The sequence below is a fragment of the Symphodus melops genome (genome assembly GCF_947650265.1).
Source record: "Symphodus melops genome assembly, chromosome: 14".
NCBI classification, from domain to species: domain Eukaryota; kingdom Metazoa; phylum Chordata; class Actinopteri; order Labriformes; family Labridae; genus Symphodus; species Symphodus melops.
The window spans coordinates 3592407-3614071 of NC_136704.1; the positions used below are offsets into that span (position 1 = coordinate 3592407).

The 21665-nt window shown below is 44.4% G+C and overlaps 1 protein-coding gene across 4 annotated transcripts in view; it reads left to right on the forward strand.

The window, feature by feature from the left end:
* The window catches only part of pard3aa (par-3 family cell polarity regulator alpha, a), a 354935-nt gene that overhangs the window by 135354 nt on the left and 197916 nt on the right, over nucleotides 1-21665 (forward strand). For all 4 annotated transcript variants that reach the window (XM_079361704.1, XM_079361705.1, XM_079361706.1 and 1 more), the window contains 2 exons: nucleotides 2811-2995; nucleotides 8775-8912. In XM_079361704.1, coding sequence (XP_079217830.1) covers nucleotides 2811-2995; nucleotides 8775-8912 — 323 coding nt within the window. The remainder of the gene's footprint in view (nucleotides 1-2810; nucleotides 2996-8774; nucleotides 8913-21665) is intronic.

The window sequence follows — 21665 nt, forward strand, 5'->3', positions numbered from 1 at the left end:
TTTGTTTTCCTCCCTGTCTCTGTGGAGATCACGCTCCCTCCCTGTCCTTCTGTATTTGTGTCATCTCTAATCCTGTCATGCAGGAGAATACTGGACGTTAATTACCCCCGCTGTCTGAGGTGAACCCCATTAGAGCCCTGAACTGGACTTGAACCGGCGGTTACCGCAAGAGGCCAAAGTCTATTAAACGCCATTATTGAATCTTGGGCCTAATTTAAGAGTATAGATGCACATGACATGCCGTCTGTGCTGCTCGCTGTGGGCTCTTTACCCCGTCTCAAACCTCTTTTGAGGAAGGCTTCAGACTGGCCAAAATAAATGAAACACATTTGTCAGAGGGGGAAAGAAAATATGAAAAGCTGCTGGTGGTTTGAGTTGGCATGGTCGATGTCAGCAGGATGGTTTGGTGAGGAGGATGTGTTGAGAAAGATTTGTTTTTTTTTTCTTTTCCAAGCTATCGGTTTCTGCGTGAGAAATTGTCTCGCAGCAAAGATCCCCTCATGAGACATCAAGTTTTATTAACTCGTGTTACTTTGAGAAAGTTGTTCGGAAACCCTGTTGCCAACTTTTCTTTTTCTTTTTTTCTTTCAATGGTTAAGAAAGTTTCTCCAAGTTTCCAGATGTCATGATAAAGTCATTTGCATATGAAGTCTGCCTGTCAGAGTCCCCACGGCTCACCGTGGAAGGAAGGGACGGTGCCGGGGGACACACGGTGACAACTGATCTTTTTCTCTGCATCCGGATGAAGGACCAAATATTTCTGTGTTGGCGTCAGCCATACTGGATTCTTTGAAAGTGAGACTGCAACTTTAAGTTGTCAGCAACAAGAAGAGTTTTTACAGCACATTTAAACGTAATGACGAGCAGGATTAGGTTACACTGCACATACAGAGGTCATGACACCATAGACTGTCCTCCCCATTCAAACAACAGTGCGTGAAAATGACCCATAATGGAGATTTAGTTGTCAGAACAGAAACTGTTGAACTCGTCGTCATAGAGGTGTTAAAAAATGTTTTTGTGTAATACGTTGTTTTGTAAATTATGACAAAATTGTTGTGACAGGCATTTCTTGTTTTTTTGTTTTGTTTGTTTTTTGGTGAGACCTGGATTATACTGAAAATATGGGACAACATTTTTCTTTCTTTTTTTTTTTTTTTAACACACCACCACCCACCGATATGGGCCGACATTAGCAAACCCGGTTAATATCATCTCATTTTTATCGCAGATAGGCGCCAATATTAGTGTTCAAACAAGGGAGCGTGCAATCGACGACCTGAGTGTTGTATTATAAGAGCTGGACAGATCAGTGCCGATGAGCCTTGGCGTCCTTTTTATGTTTTGCAAATAGACATATCATGTTGTTCATAAGTAAAATCCAAATTAGACAAGATTCATACAGGTTTCGGTCCATGACTGATTTACACCTCCTCCTCCCACGGAGAGGTCACGCAGGAGAGGAATGAACTTTGGAGAGGGAGTGAAATAAATAGTAGGATATGAGAGCGTTAGGAGTGATTTTTAAATTCACGTTGGCGTATTAAAGCCGTGCAGGTGAGGGTAAAACTCGTGTTTGATGGAACAAGGCTGTGATTTTTCTGTCTGCAGCGTGAAGGCTCTGACAAACACATGTTTATCTCACCTTTATTTTGGGGATTCAGTCATAATTACACTTCCCCTCCGTTTCCTGTAACGCTCCAGGCGACCACAAGAAACACTTACAGTGGCGTTCAGAGCTCCCTGGTCTTGTCACAATATTAAATACGCACGAGTTGTGGCACAGCGTAAGCCGTGATTAAAATGCGTCGCTTCCACCACTAAGACATGTCTCCGGTGTATCAGATGGGAGCTTAGCAGCGGCATATGCTCGCTGCAGTGATCCGCTGATGGATGACAGGTGGTTACCCAACTATTTGCATAATTAAGGGTGTTACGCGCAGGCTGCTGGAGCGACATAAACAAATCCATATGGCCTTTTGGGAAAATCCAGATGATTCACACTACAGCTTGCAGATTTACTTACAGCCTTGTCTGTGGAACAGACATGGCGGATTTCTTACTGAATTTTCGTAGCCGGAGCAACTTTATTCCCTCGCCTCGCTTTGGCAGCTCTGCTCAAACCCGAGACCCGAGATTGAGTCGCAGATCGCTCGCCGCGGCAGCTGTAACACGGAGCAGGGTTTCCTGTGCACATTCTGCTACATGTTTGATGGTTTGTGGGACCTGCTTGCAATCCCAGGAAACTTTCCAGGAACGGCTCCAGCTGGTTATGAAGTATGAACGAATGACCCCTTCTCTCCGGTCAGATCACAATTTATGAGCAATTTAGCCCTAATTATGATTGTAATTGTTATTTTAAAGGTGGCGAGGCTGAGAGAAGGGGTTGGATCATTTTTCACATACACTTTTTCCTAATATTTAAATAATTAATAGCTGCATGGGTAAGTGTATATTTCTTTCTCTGCAGCAGGACTCGAGCCAACGCAAACCTCTCATTCTTGAGTTGTACAATGTTTCCTTTTGGGCTCAATAGACCTTTCATGGAACCAACAGTACTTATAATCACCACTTCCCATGTTTAGGTCGACATATGGTGCAGTCAAAGAGGTAATAAAGAGGTCGTATGGTTAGCAGGCCGAGCAGTGGGCCCAGAAATGTGCCAATGCCGAAACAGTGAGATGGAAAGTTCTGTGCTCACACGCGGATTTATGTGGATGAATCAGCAGCAGTGGTTTGATGTTGCTGTAAATCTCTTCTACTCACCGTTTCTCCTTTGTCCTTTCTCTGCACGCTCTGTCCCTCCGCAGACATGCCTCTCAGTGTCCGTCGCAGCAGTGATCCCTCCCTCGCCGGCCTTCCTCTGGGTGAAGTCGCCGTCGTGCCCGAGGAACCGTCCAGAAAGAATCCGGCTCGATGGTCCACGACGGCCGGCTTCCAAAAGCACAACCACAGGCCAAACGCAAGCGCCGCCACCGGCAGCCTGGAGAGAAAGGTAAAAAGACTTGACTGCACCTCCGCCGCACACCTTATAAAAACGACCTCCTGTGATTTGAGTTTGAAGAAAACAAAAACAGAAGCAGTACTCTCTGCACAGAGGACCAATCATTAACCGTTAGTACTCATGAGGTCACAATGTAAAGTTACTTTTTAAAAAAGACAACTCTGTCTGATTCAAACGGCAGGAAGCCCAGAAGTTATTTTTCAATATTCTCCAGATGAGCTGGAGTTGCATCAATTATAATGTCAGAGGTAAGTTCTCTGAACTCTTTCTGACTTACTAAGGAAGCTTTCTTCCTTCATTTCCCTCTCTCTCTCCTACGTGCCCCAAATCAAAGACACAACATGAGATACGAACTCTGTGCTGCCCTGCTTGCAGATATCCAGCAGTGACAAAGATAGTCTTTATCTGAAATGTGTTCTTCATGATAACACCCCATCTCGGCTAACCAAAATGAGGAGCACAGATTGTTTAATACTTCCTCTTTGTTCCCCGTTCACAGACTTACTCACACTTTGATTATAATGCTAAAAAAAAAAGTGCAGCTCAGGTACAACCTCCCCGCGGCTTCTCACTGAGACGGAAAGCCAATTAACTTCTCAAAAAATGGCTGCCACCGTGGTGGTGCCGACAGTCGTTCGCTTCTCGCTGAGAAAGAGATGTGTTCCCGAGGACAACAGGGAGGTTAAAAAAAGGGACATGATGGAGAGCTTGGAACGTGACACTGCAAACCTCCACGTGATTAGTGTGTCTGGAAGCTGTGACTGATAATCCTATTTAAAGACACTTTAAGTTGTCAGAGCCTCAACAAAGAAACCGGACAGTCCCCCAGCAGAGGGCGAGGGGAAGAGTGGGAGGCTGAACGCTTGGTAGAGCGCTTCTTTACCTGCTCATGACATGTAGAGCCAAAATAAGGGAGAATCTATTGGGTCACTCAGTGTCATTAAAGTTAGTAAAATACTCAAACAAAAAAAAAAAAATTACATGTTGTATCCATGGAAACCTTCCTCTGTTTGGTCCTTTTAGCATGGCAAAACATAAGGCATCAACAACCATGTTTCTGTGTGTGAATGTAAATGACCAGGATTCTCCAGTCCATATAAAGGTATAATAATGTAAAGGTGCGGGGGAGAAGCAGAGAGAACTCCCATGATTCCCCACCAGCCTCGACTCCATTATTGGTTATTGTTTTGTGTGCTTTTAAACACACTGCACAAATGTTTTTGTTTTTGGTTTTTTTAAATACCTCTCATATTTTGTTGAAGTCTTTCAGTCTTCAAATTGTAATAAACATATACCAGAGTATATATAAAGTTACCTGAATTGGATCAGTGAAAGTCCTCATCCTGTCTCTGGGGACCGCTTTGAGAAGTCATGAGCTCACTTTGTGAGGCTGTCTATTCCCCCCCCCGATGTGTCCGGATTTTGACAGAGCCATTTGATTTATTTTCAATAAGAAGTGAGTCTCGCCCACATAATCCTCAGTATCTCTTTGCCATACATCCAACTGTCACATATTCGCCCTCAGTCCAAGAAGAATCTATTTTTATTCACTCACCAAACAGATGTTGAATGCATTCGTCAGCACACACTTTGATTGTGTTTTTTTTTGTCTTGGAGCAAATGTTGTTCTTAAAGGGAACCATCAGTTTCAAATAATGTATGATTATGGATGCATAAACCAAAGTGAACCCCCCCCCCCTCCCCAATGTCTGGGATCATTTCCGCAACACACCATAACCAGCCACGTTCTGTTCAATTCCCAGTCAGTCCAGTTAGGCTCGGTTCTGCTAAATCTCCTTAATATAATCCAACGGGAGTCTTCAGTCGTCAGCTCACACTGTAAACTCATCACGTCTTCACAATGACTTTACAATACCTCACTCTCCAGGTTCTGCACGCTTAGCGCAGTCAACTGAAGGGATTAGGCGGTCCATATGAGCCTGTTGATTTACTGCGACCTCTCTGGGATCGAGGGTCCTCCACATTTAACGATCTGATGTGTCATTAAAGTTTGTGCACAGGGGGGGGGTCCTTTGTCGTGCTACGGTGCATGGCAGGGACTGTCAGGGGACGCGGTGGCTATCAGGGGCCGTCTCGGCAGAGCCAAAGTGTCCGGCCGACTTTTACAGTCCTGTCTGCAACGCTTCCTCGGGCCCCGTCACGGCACATTCAGCTGCACTAAAACACACATGGCTCATTGTAGCATGCAGGGGATAGGCTCTTTCCCCTTGCTCTCTCCTTGCACTTTTTGCTTTTCTTTTTTTCTGCTTCTGTTTTATCACTTGTTTTCGCTCGCCATCGTTCCCTCCCTCCTCCAACTACCTCGTCTTTTGTTGTGCAACGTCTCATTAAATAAGCGTCCTCTGTTCCGTAACTCATCCGAGTTTAAATTATTCTCTTTGTAGCTCGTCGTCTCTGCTCTGATTTTTGATATTAATTTGCTTCCATTTTCATTCAGATGGCTTCAGCAACCTTGACCTTCGATTGCCAGGATTTCAATGCCAGAGTGAGCTCGTCTGGAATGTAATCCAGCGTGCTTGTCTGTGTTTTTGTGCTTGCGGCCATTGTTGGAAGTCTGCAGGTCTGCCGGTGTTTGACATTACCTTGGCAGGAGCATTTTGGAGTCGGTGCTTTTTCTGTAATGGAAGAGCTCAGCTGTGGCTGCCTTATTATAAGAAGCCTCTTATTAGCGGCTCCGGTTTAGCTGAAGGGAAGGTTAGAGGTGAGGGAGGAATAGAGTGAGAGCAGAATGAACAGCACTGTGTCAGTGTGTGCGGCAAACCTCCAAGATAAACTTGACTGACTTACACCATTAAACGTCTGTCGTCCAGAGGCTGGAGATAGCTTCAACATACAGAACAGTTTGTCAGTACTGACACCATCAGAACAGATATTAGATCCATAATGTTATGTCAACTTTTCAGGTACATTTTTTCAAACAGGGATTATGAACGAGGCTCTGGATCAAAACAATGAGAAAAGATGGCGTCGAAGCCGACAGGTGAATCATGGGAGTAGCTGTTTCCGCTTCCGTCTTTGATTTAACGTTATGAAGACCTTTGAACGGCTGCTGCTCCAACACCTCAGACCCCAGGTCCAACACGCACAGGATCCCCTGCAGTTTGCATACCAGGCAAAGGTGGGCGTGGACGATGCCATCCTCTATCTCCTACACAGGGCTTACTCTCATCTGGACAAAGGGAGCAGCGTGATGAGAATCATGTTCTTTGATTTCTCAAGCGCCTTCGACACCATCCATCCCCTCCTACTGAGAGACAAGCTGACCGAGATGAGGGTGGACTCGTACCTGGTGAGGTGGATCACGGACTACCTCACAGAGAGACCACAGTACGTCAGACTGAAGGACTGCACATCTGACACTGTGGTCAGCAGCACCGGAGCACCACAGGGGACCGTGCTCTCCCCCGTCCTGTTCACCCTGTACACCTCTGACTTCCAGTATAACTCTGAGCTCTGCCACATGCAGAAATACTCGGACGACACTGCGATAGTTGCTTGTGTCAGGGATGGACAGGAGGAGGAGTACAGATAGATAGATAGATAGATAGATAGATAGATAGATAGATAGATAGATAGATACTTTATTGATCCCGAGGGAAATTCAAGGCATCCAGTAGCAGTGTTGTGAGGAGAGAAAAACATGTGCTGGTTAAAAGAGACCTGTAAACCGTTAAAGAGCCTTAGAAACAAAGTGCTGACCTTCTAGAAACTAGAAGCCTGATTGAGGAGCCTGATTGAGGACTTTGTGACGTGGTGCAGTGACAACCATCTGCAGCTAAACACCTCCAAGACCAAGGAGATGGTGGTGGACTTCCGAAGGAACAAACCACATCTAGAACCTGTTTCCATCGGGGGGGTCGACGTGGAGGTGGTCAGGACCTACGGGTATCTGGGGCTGCAGCTGGATGACAAGCTGGACTGGTCGCCTAACATGGACACTACCTGCAGGAAGGGACAGAGTCGTCTGTACTTCCTGAGAAGGCTGGGGTCCTTCAACATCTGCAAAAAGCTGCTGCAGATGTTCTACCAGTCTGTGGTGTCCAGCGTCCTCTTCTACGCCGTGGTGTGCTGGGGAGGAAGCTGCAAGAACACGGACGCAGCACACCTGGACAGACTGGTGAGGAGGGCCGGCTCTGTGGTGGGTGCAGAGCTGGACTCACTGGTGACAGTGGTAGAGAGGAGGACTCTGGACAAAATGCTCTCCATCATGGACAACACACACCACCCTCTGCACAGCACCTTCACCGGGCAGAGGAGCATGTTCAGTGACAGACTGCTGTCACAGTCGTGCTCCACGGGCAGACTCAAGAACTCTTTCGTCCCCCTGGCCATAAGACTGTACAACACTTCACTGTCACGGCAGGGAAGAAGCGCACGGTGATCCCTGGACTCTTTTTTCACTTTTTTCTCATTCCTCATCTGCACTGCTGACCTCAGAGTCAGCCTCCAGTTGGACACTGTAATGCATATTGATAGTCACCTTACTGAGCACTGGTCACTTTAACGATAATCACCCTAATCATCTGGTTCCACCCTACTGTATTGCTATGCTACATCTGTAAGGGTTGACATGATAACCCTAACTAGGTCAAGTTTCACTCTATTGTCTTCAACACTTAATGCTAATCTGCTCCTCAATAGTTGGGTACTTAATTGGCAATCACCCGAATCATCCCTGGTCTCACCTCTTTGTCTTAGGACACTTAATGCAAATCACTGCTCACTGTTTAACGACTGTTTAACGACTGTACTCACACCTCGGGCATAAGCTCAAAGACCTCTGTACATACACCCAGCACACACAGCACACATGCTTCTCTCATGCAAACAGCGCACATGCTTCTCTCTCCTGACAGGTTAGGTACACCATGCTACATAAGTTTTAAATCTTATGCTAATGCCTTAACTCTTAGTCACATAGGGGCTGCTAAATCTTGTTTGAGGGATTATTGTATAGAGAGGGGAGGGGGGACAGCGGGTGTGTATTGTATTGTAACCGATGTTTTGTACTGTAACCAATGTCTTGTGTCTTGTGTCCTGCCTGTCTGTATACTGCTACTGGATGCCCTGAATTTCCCTCGGGATCAATAAAGTATCTATCTATCTATCTATCTATCTATCTATCTATCTATCTATCTATCTATCTATCTATCTATCTATCTATCTATCTATCTATCTATCTATCTATCTATCTATCTATCTATCTATCTATCTATCTATCTATCTATCTATCTATCTATCTATCTATCTATCTATCTATCTATCTATCTATCTATCTATCTATCTATCTATCTATCTATCTATCTATCTATCTATCTATCTATCTATCTATCTATCTATCTATCTATCTATCTATCTATCTATCTATCTATCTATCTATCTATCTATCTATCTATCTATCTATCTATCTATCTATCTATCTTAACATCCGACGTTTCCGCGGCAACAGATAACATCCCGCATCTGTTATGGCGGCTGCTTCAAGTCACGTCCCGTCACAACGATAAAATGAAGGATTTTTTGGCTTGTTTATGACAAAAATCACATTTAAAAACACTTTAGTCGTCTGTAAAATGTTGGTTTTCCCGCCTGTTTGATGGATTACAAACAAGATTCTGCTGGGTAACATTTTTAGCTCTTCTCATGTTTGAACGATGTGAAATAATTATAATAGTTTAGCAGTCCTTCAGGTCCATGTCTTAGTCTGTCACTGATATTGATCCGTGTTTTCCTTCCCGTTCTTCTCCAGGGTCGAGGAGCCCATGCCTACAGGAGTCTTCCTCGTGACGCGAGTGGCTGGTCCACTCAGTTCCAGAGAGAGATGACCCGATCTTCTCTGAGCGCCAACCATCCAATGGTGGACCGATGGCTTGATAGACAGGAACAGGTATGAAGCAAGACTGAATCCAGGTCTAACATAAACTTTACTCTTCTGAGAAGCTCCCAAACACATCGATATTGATGTCAAAGAACTGTGGCATCAGTGTTGGAATAAGTGCTCGTGTTGTATTCAAGACCAAGACGTACCCGAGACCGGAGTGCTCCGAGGTCGAGACATTTAGGGATCGAGACCAAGGCAGGGCGACACTTTACAAGACCAATACCAAAACCATAGATCTCAATGAAAAATCATCATCTTGAGTGCAGAGTCCCTCACCTCGACTGTAACTCTGTAACGATCGGATTCCAAGGGATACAACTTTTTTTTTTCTTCTTTAAGAAACAGGCGTTGTCCCTCGAATCACAGTGACGACGTGGACAAATGGCCACACAGACAAATAGAATAAACATTTCTGAGTCAGAAGAAGACGCGGCAGTGATTACAGACACACTGACTGCCCACTGCCCGGGCTCTTTTGAAACACAATCCACCACTGACATCAGACCGTGTACTTCGGTTCTACGTCGCAACACTTTGTTAAAAAGTACCATCGTGTTAGTCACTGCTGCCTCGTCTCCTCACTTCACACCTCCTCGCTCTGTCGGCACTTTGTGATTGTCTCACTCTGCGACCGGTCCCTCTCCTCCTCAGCCTGTCAGAGCACTGCAAAAATGTTCCCTTTAAAAGTTATTAAAAGTGACAGAGAGTCTCTGCAGGGAGAGCAGGGATGACCTTGGGAGGTGTCGGACACGTGGAGCAACGCGTGAAGACGATATCTATCGGTGAATGTGTGTCAGTATCTGCCCATCACTTCCTCTGCTAGACGTTCTGACAGCCGTAGGAGGTGTTTAATTGATCCATTTTTCACATTACACTATAAGAAAGGAGAGTATGAAATCTTGACATATGGAAAGACGTGTCTCCAAGTAATTCAGGCCGTAATAAAAGAGTTGGAATGAAGAAAAGTTGATCGACATTGAAGCTGCCAAACACGCTGCTGTTTGCTTGTACTCGTGTTCTGGATGTCAAGGCTGATGTGCAGTAGGTTTCTGTGTGCTCTCTGAGCCGCTCTCTTCCTGGCTTAATTAAAAATTTAACATGGCCAAGGTTCTGTATGATTGTTACGGAGGCCTTCCTCCCATTGCTGAAGTGTCTCTGCAGAGTTTTCACATGTTCGTTCTCTGGTCAGACGCTATGTCAGGACAAAGCGATCAGATGCAATACTGAGCTGTTTGTGTGGTTGAATAGGATGTCTAGTTATTCCAAACACTCGGCAGACTTTGAAGGGCTTTATGACTCATGTGTTGTCCTTCTTCTAAAATAAACCATGAGCTGTGTTTTTTAATTCTTGAAATAGTGAGAACAGAGTTGACGTAGGGTGGTGATGCCGAACGAGAGAAGTGTGCAGGATTTTCATAGATTTATGTCCTACTCACCGTCTTCATGAGATACATAGATGGATGTTTGAACGCCTCCTTTTAAAAGAAAATGAAGAAACAATTTGCCTTATAATGATAAATGACATCTTGATACATAAACATCTTAATGTTGGTTTAAACGCCTGTTAAATGAAAAATATGCATCTTTTTGACCCAGTAGAATTTGCCCTGTCATAAATCAAGGTAGCTAGTGGTTAGTGTGCACGCCCCGTGTACAGAAGCTAAAGTTTCTGACTCTATCCACTGTCCAGAACAAAAGTATAAATAATAAAGGTGTTAAAAAAAAACCTTTAAATGGAAGTAAACTGTGAACCGGGCATGTTTGGCAGCTGGATGTTTTCTCATCATCTGACACCCATCCTGTGGCTGTTGTAAGAATATGTATAAAGAAGTTTGGAAGAAGTTATAGTAAAGTGTGTTAATCTTGCCCCTGCTGCTCTCGTGTGCTTGAACACATCCGTGTCACTTTCAGACTGTTTCATTATGATTTAAAAAAAACTCCTCACAGGAGCTTTAATGAACATCAGCAGGAGCGCCGCGGTGCGAGAATAATCCCCTTCCACCTGGTGGCTAATTCTCAGTTCATCCTCACTCTCTGTAATCTGACGGCACTTTGACACAGACGATTTCCAAAACACAAATCTGTTCATTACAGGTGACAAGGTGTCGATTTCAAAGAGGCATCTTGTCGCCTCATTGTTTCTGTATCAGCGTCTCCATCGCTGCCTTTCCCTCCCACACATCACTGTCTTCTATTTTCTCCTCTTTTGTCTGTTTGATTGGCGTGTAGAACAGCCGTATTATATAGTATGATAAAAATACACTGTGGGTTAATTACAAACTATTGTGATCCGTTTCCATAGCGCTGGCAGAGATTATCAGTGAACACACGGATACACGCCAAAACTTTAAGAAAAGCACACTAATTAGCTGTAGTGTGTTTATCATGGATTATTTATGTCGTGAGCTTTATTGTTGTGAGATACAAGAACAAACTCTTTTCTGTCTGACTCAAACAAAACACTCTTTACTTTGTAGATGTATACATGTGTGGGCGTCTGATGTATCAAATATCCTCTGAATCCTTCTGCACCACGACTTTCCACGTCTCTGCGTCGTCGTCGTCAGCAGCTGTAGCAGTCATTGTTCGCTCTTTGTAGCGCCGCTCTTTAGTATGTGCGACTCCTGTATGAAGGGAACATCTTTTAATTCAGCATAAATACTCACACAGCCACACGGATGAACAGGTTTAATGATGTGCCGATATAAATCAATCATTTAAATGCTCATTTTGGCTTACTGTCTCAAAATGTCTAAAAGGACGTAATCACTAATGTTGTTATTTTTTATTGTGATTTTGCTTTTAGACATTTTCTTGATACAAATAAAACCCAACATCCCGTCTGCAGTTCACTCTTTAGTAAAACTCTGATGGCTGTGAACTTCAGTTTGTGTGTGAGGCATTAATTCCAGTTAAGCCTTTCAACTCGTTTCCTTTCATGGCGGATGCAGGTGATGCAGCTCTGTACTGCACGGCATCATTTGGTGCACTCAAAGTGCTTTTCTTCACCATTCATTTTTAAGCAGGCCTTTCCCCCCCCCGGTATGAATTAAGAATGTGAAGTCAGGTCGACTAAAACCACACGTTGACTTCTCGGCTAAAAATACCAGAGAGGTTGTTAAAGTCAGAGCGGGAGCTGACGCTGGTTTGAAGAGGAAGGAGAAGGAGCAGATTAGTCTGAGTTAGTTTTTTTTAGATTGCAAAACTTGAATGCAGTTAAATGCAATGACAACACATCTTAAAATCTAGACTGTTTATTTGGGTGTAGCTAATACTAGAAATCAGTAAACCTGTCATATTAAAAGGAAAACTGACAACGACAAAATGCCCTCAGAACTTCCACCAGATGCGCGTGCAGAAGGTCATTGTGTTTTATTCTGAGAATTTTAATGTTGTTTTGGTGGCTGACTTCCTGTCCCACTCGATCTGCTCTGTGGCAAATTGATGCGGCATGCTCCGGCCTCCGGCGAACATTGAAGCCTCGCGTATCTGGTGCAGAGGGCTCCAGACTGAGGAGAGGCGCAGTGACAGCTCACACATTGACTAAACTAAAATTCTATCAGCTCCAGAGCGGAGACGGACTCAATGCATCTGGAGGAATTTTAGCAGTAAGTGGTGTGGCGTGTGATTTGTGCTGTTTTGTTTTCGTCTGGGCAGCTCAGAGGCTGAGTGCAATTAAGTCCCACCCACATCAGAAGGGAAAGAAGTAAGTGCTCTCCACTGACCGTTGTTGATGTGCCTCCTCGTCACGTCCATCTGCTACACTTCAAAAGAGTCTGTTAGATAGCTGCTCTGTTTAAACAGTGTGAAAAACCCAGAAATACTTTCAGGTATCCAAACTTAACACTGAAACATGAAAGAGGACAAAGTGGATACAGGTTATAAAACGTGAGCAGTCCTGTCCACGTTTGGTGCTCGTTAATCGCAGACCGTGTTTGACCCACTTCATCCAGGTAAAGGCGTCTGATTTACAAATCACCACTTTGCTATTTATTGTGGATGAGATACTTGTCCTGTTTGGTCGGCGTTGTTTACAGACTGTGACGTTCTCTGGACACACTGATCACACGTTTGTGTAAGCGGTCAATAAATTCACTTTAATGTCAAACTGTTTCATCCAAGACTTAAGGAGCTCCAGAGTCCCTCCCTACCCGACCACATTTACACCCACTCACACACACACACACACACACACACACACACACACACACACACACACACACCTCGCCAAATGTGGCGTGGAAAGATTGCATGCTCCCTCAGCTTATATGAGCCACGGCTTTATGAGTTATTCTTTATATAAACAGCTGACATTAACACCGGCCTATTATCCCACTGATGAATGCTAATGGGCCTCCCCACTCAGCATCACACACACACACACACACACACACACACACACACACACACACACACACACACACACACACACACACACACACACACACACACACACACACACACACTCATTGGGATCTGGCTGAGTGCCTCTCCACTGTATTATTGTGTGGCCTTGATGGGGAACTGGAGGCCATTATTATGGGCTGTATCAGAGGCAGGACGGACAACAGCTGTCAATCAAAGATGGATTTAACCCAATAAAAACGGCTAACAAGACGGGAGAGTGAGGCAGAAGAAGTTCAGAGTTCAAGTGTTTCTCATACAGATATGAATACTGATTTTCATGTGTGATAGATGAAACACCCAGTCTCTCATTACACTGCAGTTGTTGAGATTGTTATTTTGTGCTCATAAAGATAAAGAGAGGACGATTTAGAGGGACACAGATAAATGTAAAGTGTGACATAATGGAGTCAACGGCACGTGTGAGTTGAACATCTTTGATCAGGCCTCAGACAGCCGGCGTGCCTCTCTCTCTTTGTTGTCTAAATGAGACACCTTGTCTGGCGAGTTTTAAAGGGAAGCAAAGTGGCGAGGAGCCCGGAGCCAGCGTGATGAAAGGAGACGAGTCCGTTCAACTTCAAGCCGCTGAAGACGCAGCGTGAACGCACACTTTCCCTTTTTTTATTCTCACATCAAAGATGTGTCACCAAACAAACACAGGTTGGCATTTGTGAACTGATTCTGCAACAGATTGTTATTTTTTTCAGTTTGTGTCCCTTCAGTAAGACGTTTACAGCTGGTAGCGTACAGATCTAATCATGCACAATTAACTGCCACCATTTAAAAGCCTATTTAATAGTTTTATGAATACGTATGTATGTAACAGATTAGTTACACAATGTGAAGGCTGAAAGAAGACAATAACATTGTTCCATTATGGGCTGTTCAAAGGCAGCTGCAGAGACCTAAAGGGCGTGACACTCAGGATCAGGGTCTATGTCCTTTATGATGCTTATGGCTGCGCTCACAACCTCAGTTTCAGAGCGCTTCTAACCAGCGCTTGGCATTGCCTCCCTGAATAGTGACCCCGAGGTCTGTTTTTAATGTGTAATATTTGCTTACATGTGTCTGAATCCCGTCTCTCTCGGCATGGAAATCCACCGATGAAGAGACAAGTCCGATTTTAATTTCTCCTCCGCTATTGTTGTTGATGTCAAAGCTGCTATCAGATGTCGGTTTTGAACGGTCGGTTAGGATGACGAGATGCTGACAAGGAAAGTTCAGAAAGTTTAACTTTGTCAGCTGGGGATACTGAGCGCTAAAGAAGCTAATCTTCTTTAGTTTGGTATTAAACATGGGCGCTGCCGGTGCACAAAACAGTTAATGAACAAAATGAGCAAACAGAACAATATGTTGCTTAAAAACCCTTGGGCGAGTCAAATAGAAGCAAAGTTGCATTTAATTCTCTGTGCTTTTGTTAGTGAGTGAAGTTCACCTGCTCTCCTGACTGGCTTGTTGCTAAAGCCCACACTGTGTGCAGAGCCCGAGGAGAGCTGCAGGCAATGTTAGAGCAGCTGAGCGTAGAGAGAAAACACTGCAATAACTCCAAAACTCTGCCTGAGTGACACTGTGTCTCTCTCTTTGTCTCTGTGTCTGAACCTGACTCTCTGCGTGACTTGGAAACAGCTCAGCCCTCCTCCTCTCCAACCTGCCTTCATCTGTCATATCTCCTGTGTGTGTGCATACAGTTCAGATGAATCTGTGCTCATGTTTGATAAAGAGCAGGTTGGAGGTTGTGTGGTGTGCACGAGACTCCACATCACTGAGCAGTGCAGTCAGTACACACTGTCATGTCCTGTTCCTGCAGAGAGGAACATTTCCCTTGTAAATTACTGCGTCTTAATGCCTTCTGATAAAAGACAAATGTTGCATCAGTAGTGTGTGCTGTTGTGCATGTTTGCATACAGAAACTACAACTTATGCATACAAGATGTTTTTATCATGTCTTCCTGTGTGCTGCCCAGTGGAGCGGACCAGTAGGTGTTGCTGTTTATTCAACACTGACACCAAGAACAAAGCTAACTCACAAAATTGCAGATTTCTTGCAGCATACAAAAGCTACATGTAGATAATAATTAGGTCTGCAACATGGTATGTTTATTTCTCCCACAAAAGAGAAAATAAATCTGATTATAAGATTGAGTTATAACCACTAGTCTATCTTTAGAAATGTGATTAATCTGACTTTCCTAAAGGTAAAGTTTAAATGTTCACTGATTGCGATAACCTGACCTCTAAAGAACTTCCTGATGAACAAGAAATCAAGACTTAAAGTGACCATGATTACGGACATTATAAATTCTTTACATCCGCTCCTCTGTGATCGCTGTGTGAACCGCAGCTCACAGGAGACTCTCCAGTCCAGCCTGAGTGAGAACAACGGAGCCCGAAGCGTCACAATGGTCGCTCCTCTCTTAATTATCCCTCGTTGTTGAGCCCCAGCCGCAGCCTGTTGACCCGTGACGCACCAGAGCAGGTTTATTTTCCACCGTTTCCCACCAGGCCTGCGCTGCTTTATAAGCCTCATTGAGCTCTGGTCACCTCCTCTTTTCTCTGGGACGGGTCTCACTTAAGCCCAGTACTGACTTGTAGTACTAGCTGATTAAAGTGAAAACAACCAAGTGCCTTTATAATTACAACCTTATTTAAAGTAAGTAAGTAATCATGGCCATGTGTCAGTGTTCCACTTCACTTTGACCCCATTAAAGTTTCTGTTACACCGACAAATATGTGAGAATTTATATTTTTGCAGTCCTTCCTTTTTTAAGGTCACATGTTGTGCAAAATACACATCACCATAGTATTTCTATCAGACACATGTACATCTATAAACATCCCAGTGATGAGAAAAGTCCATCCTCTCCGTCTTCTGCCTGCTCCACTTTTAGAAAATGTGTGCTCAAACAGGCCGTTTGGAGATGTTCCCTTCATGACATCACAAAGGGCAGTAGCCCCTCCCCCAGGTGGGTGACACTCCCACAGCTAGGTGTTTGTTCTGCCCTCTGAGTCTGCCTTCTCACCGTAAACAATAGGACATGGAGCCAGAAAGCAGCGAGTACACCTGAGCCCTTCCAGAGAGGAGGTGTGGTCAGACACAGCTCATTTACATATTTAAGGCTACAGACACAGAAACAGCCTGTTCTGAGCAGGGCTGAAATAGAGGGGTTTATAGACATGATCAAACACAGGATCAGAGTGGATTTACAACACCACACTTCACACACATGTTGAAGAGGAGCTCTGAGATTTATCTAAACAGGTTGAAGAAGAGGAGAATATGAGACTTTTAAACAAACCAAACAAAACTTTCAGCTGGTGGATTGAATTTGTTTATATGAGGAATTTACACAGGAAACAGGATATGCATGGAAAATAAACAGTGCTTTTAATGTAAGAATTGTTCATAAGTGACTCAACCCTCTGAGTCTTGTTTTCAGGATATCTTATGTCTCACCTTTACACACATACAACACAGACTTGGAGAAATAAGCAGAGGATAAGAATGAGAGGAGAAGGTATTTAAAAGTTTCACAGCTGAATTACAAACATATAACACAGCAGACACGTGGAGTTTCCAAGGTCAGTGCATGAAATGGCCTTCTGTAGAAACACAAAGTGAGACAAGGACGAACATGGAGGAGCTTGTGAATCAGCATCTTGTGGGAGTGAAAGAACGAGGTCAACACCGGCTGTCACCCTCTGTTGTTCCATGGACGAGTTTCATACCACATCAAACTTTTCTTCCCCTCTAAAGATTTGTTTCCTTTCCTTCCCCACTTTATTAAGAATTGTGCAAATAGTGTCTCTCTTCTTATCTCATTTGAACAGAGGAGGAAGCCAACTTCCCCCCCCATAACTTTGCAGCACGTTTCTGTATCTGCTGAGCTGTAGCCTGAACATGTTGAACCTGTCTTGCTCTGCAGGCTGTGTTTGGATGTGAGTGTGTGTGTGTGACTTGGCAGTTCAGATTAGAGTTCGACTGATTCAGGCTTCAGGAGCCTGATAGCAATGTTGTTTGAAGCTCCTGTCAGGTTTTTTTTTTTTTTAATGCCATATTTAGTTTTCAGTTTTGACTGTTTTATGCATGAACGTGCCGTGGGCCTGTAAAACTATTCGTCTGTCTTCAAACTTTTGTTTATTTTTTTGAGTGAGGAAAAGCATCTGAGCACTAAAAGTTAACTTCAGAAAACAAGGACCATAATCATGTTGTTATGGGGACTGATGAAGTCTAGTTTGAAATTAAAGTTATTGCTTATTCAAATTACTACTTGAACTTATTCGATTGTAATTTTAGAGGAGCAGGGTTTAAAATGGGTACAGCAGTCCAAATTCTAAACCTTCCAGAGAGCTGTCTCCCCCCCTCCTCTCACACAGGTCAGCATGTGGTGGACACTGTAGCTTCAGTGTTTAGCCAGCTCTGCACGTGGTGGACACTGTAGCTTCAGTGTTTAGCCATATCTGCATGTGGTGGACACTGTAGCTTCAGTGTTTAGCCAGCTCTGCATGTGGTGGACACTGTAGCTTCAGTGTTTAGCCAGCTCTGCATGTGGTGGACACTGTAGCTTCAGTGTTTAGCCAGCTCTGCATGTGGTGGACACTGTAGCTTCAGTGTTAAGCCAGCTCTGCATGTGGTGGACACTGTAGCTTCAGCGTTTAGCCAGCTCTGCATGTGGTGGACACTGTAGCTTCAGCGTTTAGCCAGCTCTGCATGTGGTGGACACTGTAGCTTCAGTGTTTAGCCAGCTCTGCATGTGGTGGACACTGTAGCTTCAGTGTTTAGCCAGCTCTGCATGTGGTGGACACTGTAGCTTCAGTGTTTAGCCAGCTCTGCATGTGGTGGACACTGTAGCTTCAGTGTTAAGCCAGCTCTGCATGTGGTGGACACTGTAGCTTCAGTGTTTAGCCAGCTCTGCATGTGGTGGACACTGTAGCTTCAGTGTTTAGCCAGCTCTGCATGTGGTGGACACTGTAGCTTCAGTGTTTAGCCAGCTCTGCATGTGGTGGACACTGTAGCTTCAGTGTTAAGCCAGCTCTGCATGTGGTGGACACTGTAGCTTCAGTGTTTAGCCAGCTCTGCATGTGGTGGCCACTGTAGCTTCAGTGTTTAGCCAGCTCTGCATGGCTCTGTAAAGCTTTCTGCGTTCTAACCTCTCTCCATGTTTCAAAAGCATCTCCAACATTGATCCTAGTTTGAGCAGCTTTCTGCTGCTGGAGCTTATTAGAAACATGCAGAGGCTTTTTAGCTCGGGTACAATCACTTCTATCTGAAGCAGTTCCACTGCCCGCTTCCATCGCTGCAACACCTGTTGACCTGATAACTGCTCTCATATCTGGCAAACCCAGGGGCATCCAAAACGGCCATGTGTGGGCGGGGCTTAAAACTGGGCTTAAAACTGTTTTCCAGGGACAGGTGACACATCTGTTTATGTCTGTGAATGTACATAACTCATCCATCCGTTTACCCTCCTCTTCCCTCTTCTCCTTGTTTTCAGTCCACACCTTCACCACCTCTACATTGTCGGGGCGGCCATTCCTCTCTGCACTGCTGCTTTGCGAACGTGTTAATTCTTGATTAGAGTTCACGCTTTCCCCTTTCTCCGATTTGCTCCGTGAAGTGAGAAATCACTTTCTCGATGAGAATAATTGAACACGGGCAGGGGGGTGCCAGCTCATTACCCACAACTCTCAGGGAGCAGGGGCACCTTTAGCCGGAGACAATAATGACTTCGGGGACTAAAAACCAGGCGGCCAGCGTGGAGCAAAAGCAGCGTTTGCAGCACAGAACAAAGCTGTCAGAGTCCTAACATTGTTTCATGAGATGAAATCATTTTATGCTCATTTTCCAGAACTAAATTAGCTAAGTCTACTCAGACAGCCACTTTCATCAGATATTCATTGACAAATTAGCCAAAAAACTGATATAAAATATGTGAATTCATAAATCGTTCTGCCATGTTTCTTTGTAATATGAAGACAGTTCTGTCATTCCTGTAAGACAGACTCCAAAATGTTCTCATATATTCTTCTAGACGTTGAAGGAAGAAGACGGATGCATTTTCCAAATCACGAACAAAATGTTTCCACATGAATACTTTGGATAAATTACAACCAATCCCGCTCTTCTTAGGAGCCAGGGAAAGAAGACATCTAATTTCCTTCGGGATAGTCGCAACGTTGAAATTGAAGTCTTCTATATGGGATCATGATATCCATCATTACCATGATGAGACTCCAATACACAGGACAAAAAGATGTGGATGCTTGTGAGCGTTTTCCTTTGCAGCCTCTCTACCTCACACAGACTCTGAATGTAAAGATTGACCGAGCTGAATCCCCCTCAGTGCGAAGTCTCTCACTCCCATTTATTTGATTTCTTTCCACTTTCTCATCCCTCTTTTCCCTCACGGCTTTTTTCTTAGTATGCTGCACATTTCCACTCCTCTCTGAAACAACGAGGTCCATTGTCACAACAGGCTTTTCTCACCGTTTTATAGGTCCCATTAGGGGGGCCAATGCTTTTAAGTTGCTGATGGAATGTAATAAGGCCCCGACGGACAGTAAACATCCACATCTCGGGGCCACATAGAAACACGAGACGGCTGCTTTGACCGTATCATGACCAAAGAGACCCGATTCATTTGTATCATCGCAGGGAGAAAAGTGGTCACAGTTGGATGTAAATGCAAAGGAGTGAGATGGAGTCAGTTCAGAGTCAAGGAGATAGAAAAATAGGAAATAGAAATCTTCTGAAGAGAAGGGCAGATGAAGGATGTTAGTTGGAAAATGAACCATTATTTCTTGTGTAGCAGGGCAGCTTTCCATTGCAGCAGGTAATATGCAGGTTCTTTTAGATTGTGCTCCATTCTCACATCTGTCTGGTTTTAAACCAACGTTTGATTAAAGAAAAGCCTGAAGCAACAGATTAATAAAATATACAGAGACTTTAGTGGCAACTAAAGTGGCAGAGGATGGTGATGACTTTTTAGGGGGTTCAATACCTGTTTGCACTCATAGGGTCTGATTTACTAAACGTCTGTGTGTCTTAAAATGTGTGCAAACTTGATACTACCAGCTGAAAATGTGTTTTTTGGTTTTGTCTTAATGAATATGCACTACGGGGCGTTTCTGTGCAAAATACTGGGAGGAGAAATTTGAAAGAAGTGAAGTTAGTACACGCAATGTGATTTACGCAATGTGATAACACCTTTGAAAGGAACGTGCTAATCCAGGAGCCCAGTGTCTTCGATACCTCTTTCAAGGTCATTTATGTTCATGTGAGCGCTGAGCAGCTTCTGCTCCACGACAATGGCACGAGTGGTGCGTCTGAGCGCCCACGCCACAGAGGACTCAGCTCGCACCTCCAGCACAATGTATGACAATTCATTCAAAAGATGGAGGGAAGAGAAGAGGGGCCATGTTTAATGCAGAGGTTTTCTTATACTGCACCTTCATTTGCCTCCCACTAATACCTATTTTGCGCTTGCAGTCGTCCTCCTTTCCATCCAAACTCTCCGTGACGTAAACCAGTAGAACACGGCAGAGCCTGACTTAAATACTACCGCCTCCACAGGGTTTGCACCTATTATCATTCACAACAATGTTCTTAGTAGATCCCCTGCAAAACGCCCACAAGCCAAACATGCAATCTTTTGTAGTGAACACGCAATTTAGTACTCTTTAATTAAGATCGTAGTAAATCAGGCAACTCGAGTTTTTCAAGGCCGATGTTTCCCAGCTAGAGCTCAAATATTTGACACACGAGGAAGAAGCCTCCGATGAGAGTGTAGTCAAGCTTTCATAAAGGTACCATAATGCTGCATGTGATTGATTCTCCATGTGAGGCTGCTTTTAATCCTCATATTTCAGTGCAATGAGAGGACACACGCAGCTGTCTGAAAACACTGAAAAGCCTGACACATTCAAAAAACAGTTTAGAGATGCACACATGTCTGGTCTAATCCTCTGAGCATCTCCTGACTCGATGCCCACATTTGAAAGAGCCCAGATGGAGGTAATGGTGTCATTCCAGCGAGGAGCACTTCTGTAATGAGCCGTTCGTCTCCCTGCAGAGCAGTTTTCCATCCTCTCCTCCTTATATTGGACACGGGAGCTGTTGTGTAGAATAGCCCCCCTGCTGAGGTCCATCACAACACACCCCTCAATATTCTCACATACGTTCATGACTTATAACCACAACCACGCTGGCAGCCTTTTCCATTTAAAGATAGTGGACCGGAGACATGTGAGGTGGTCCACTTGTTGTCTGGGCTGTCAGGTCTCCAGCTGCTGATGTGAGGAGGCCAAAAGATAAACTGCTACTTTGGTGTGCTCGTGTGTTTTCTCACTTCCAACCCC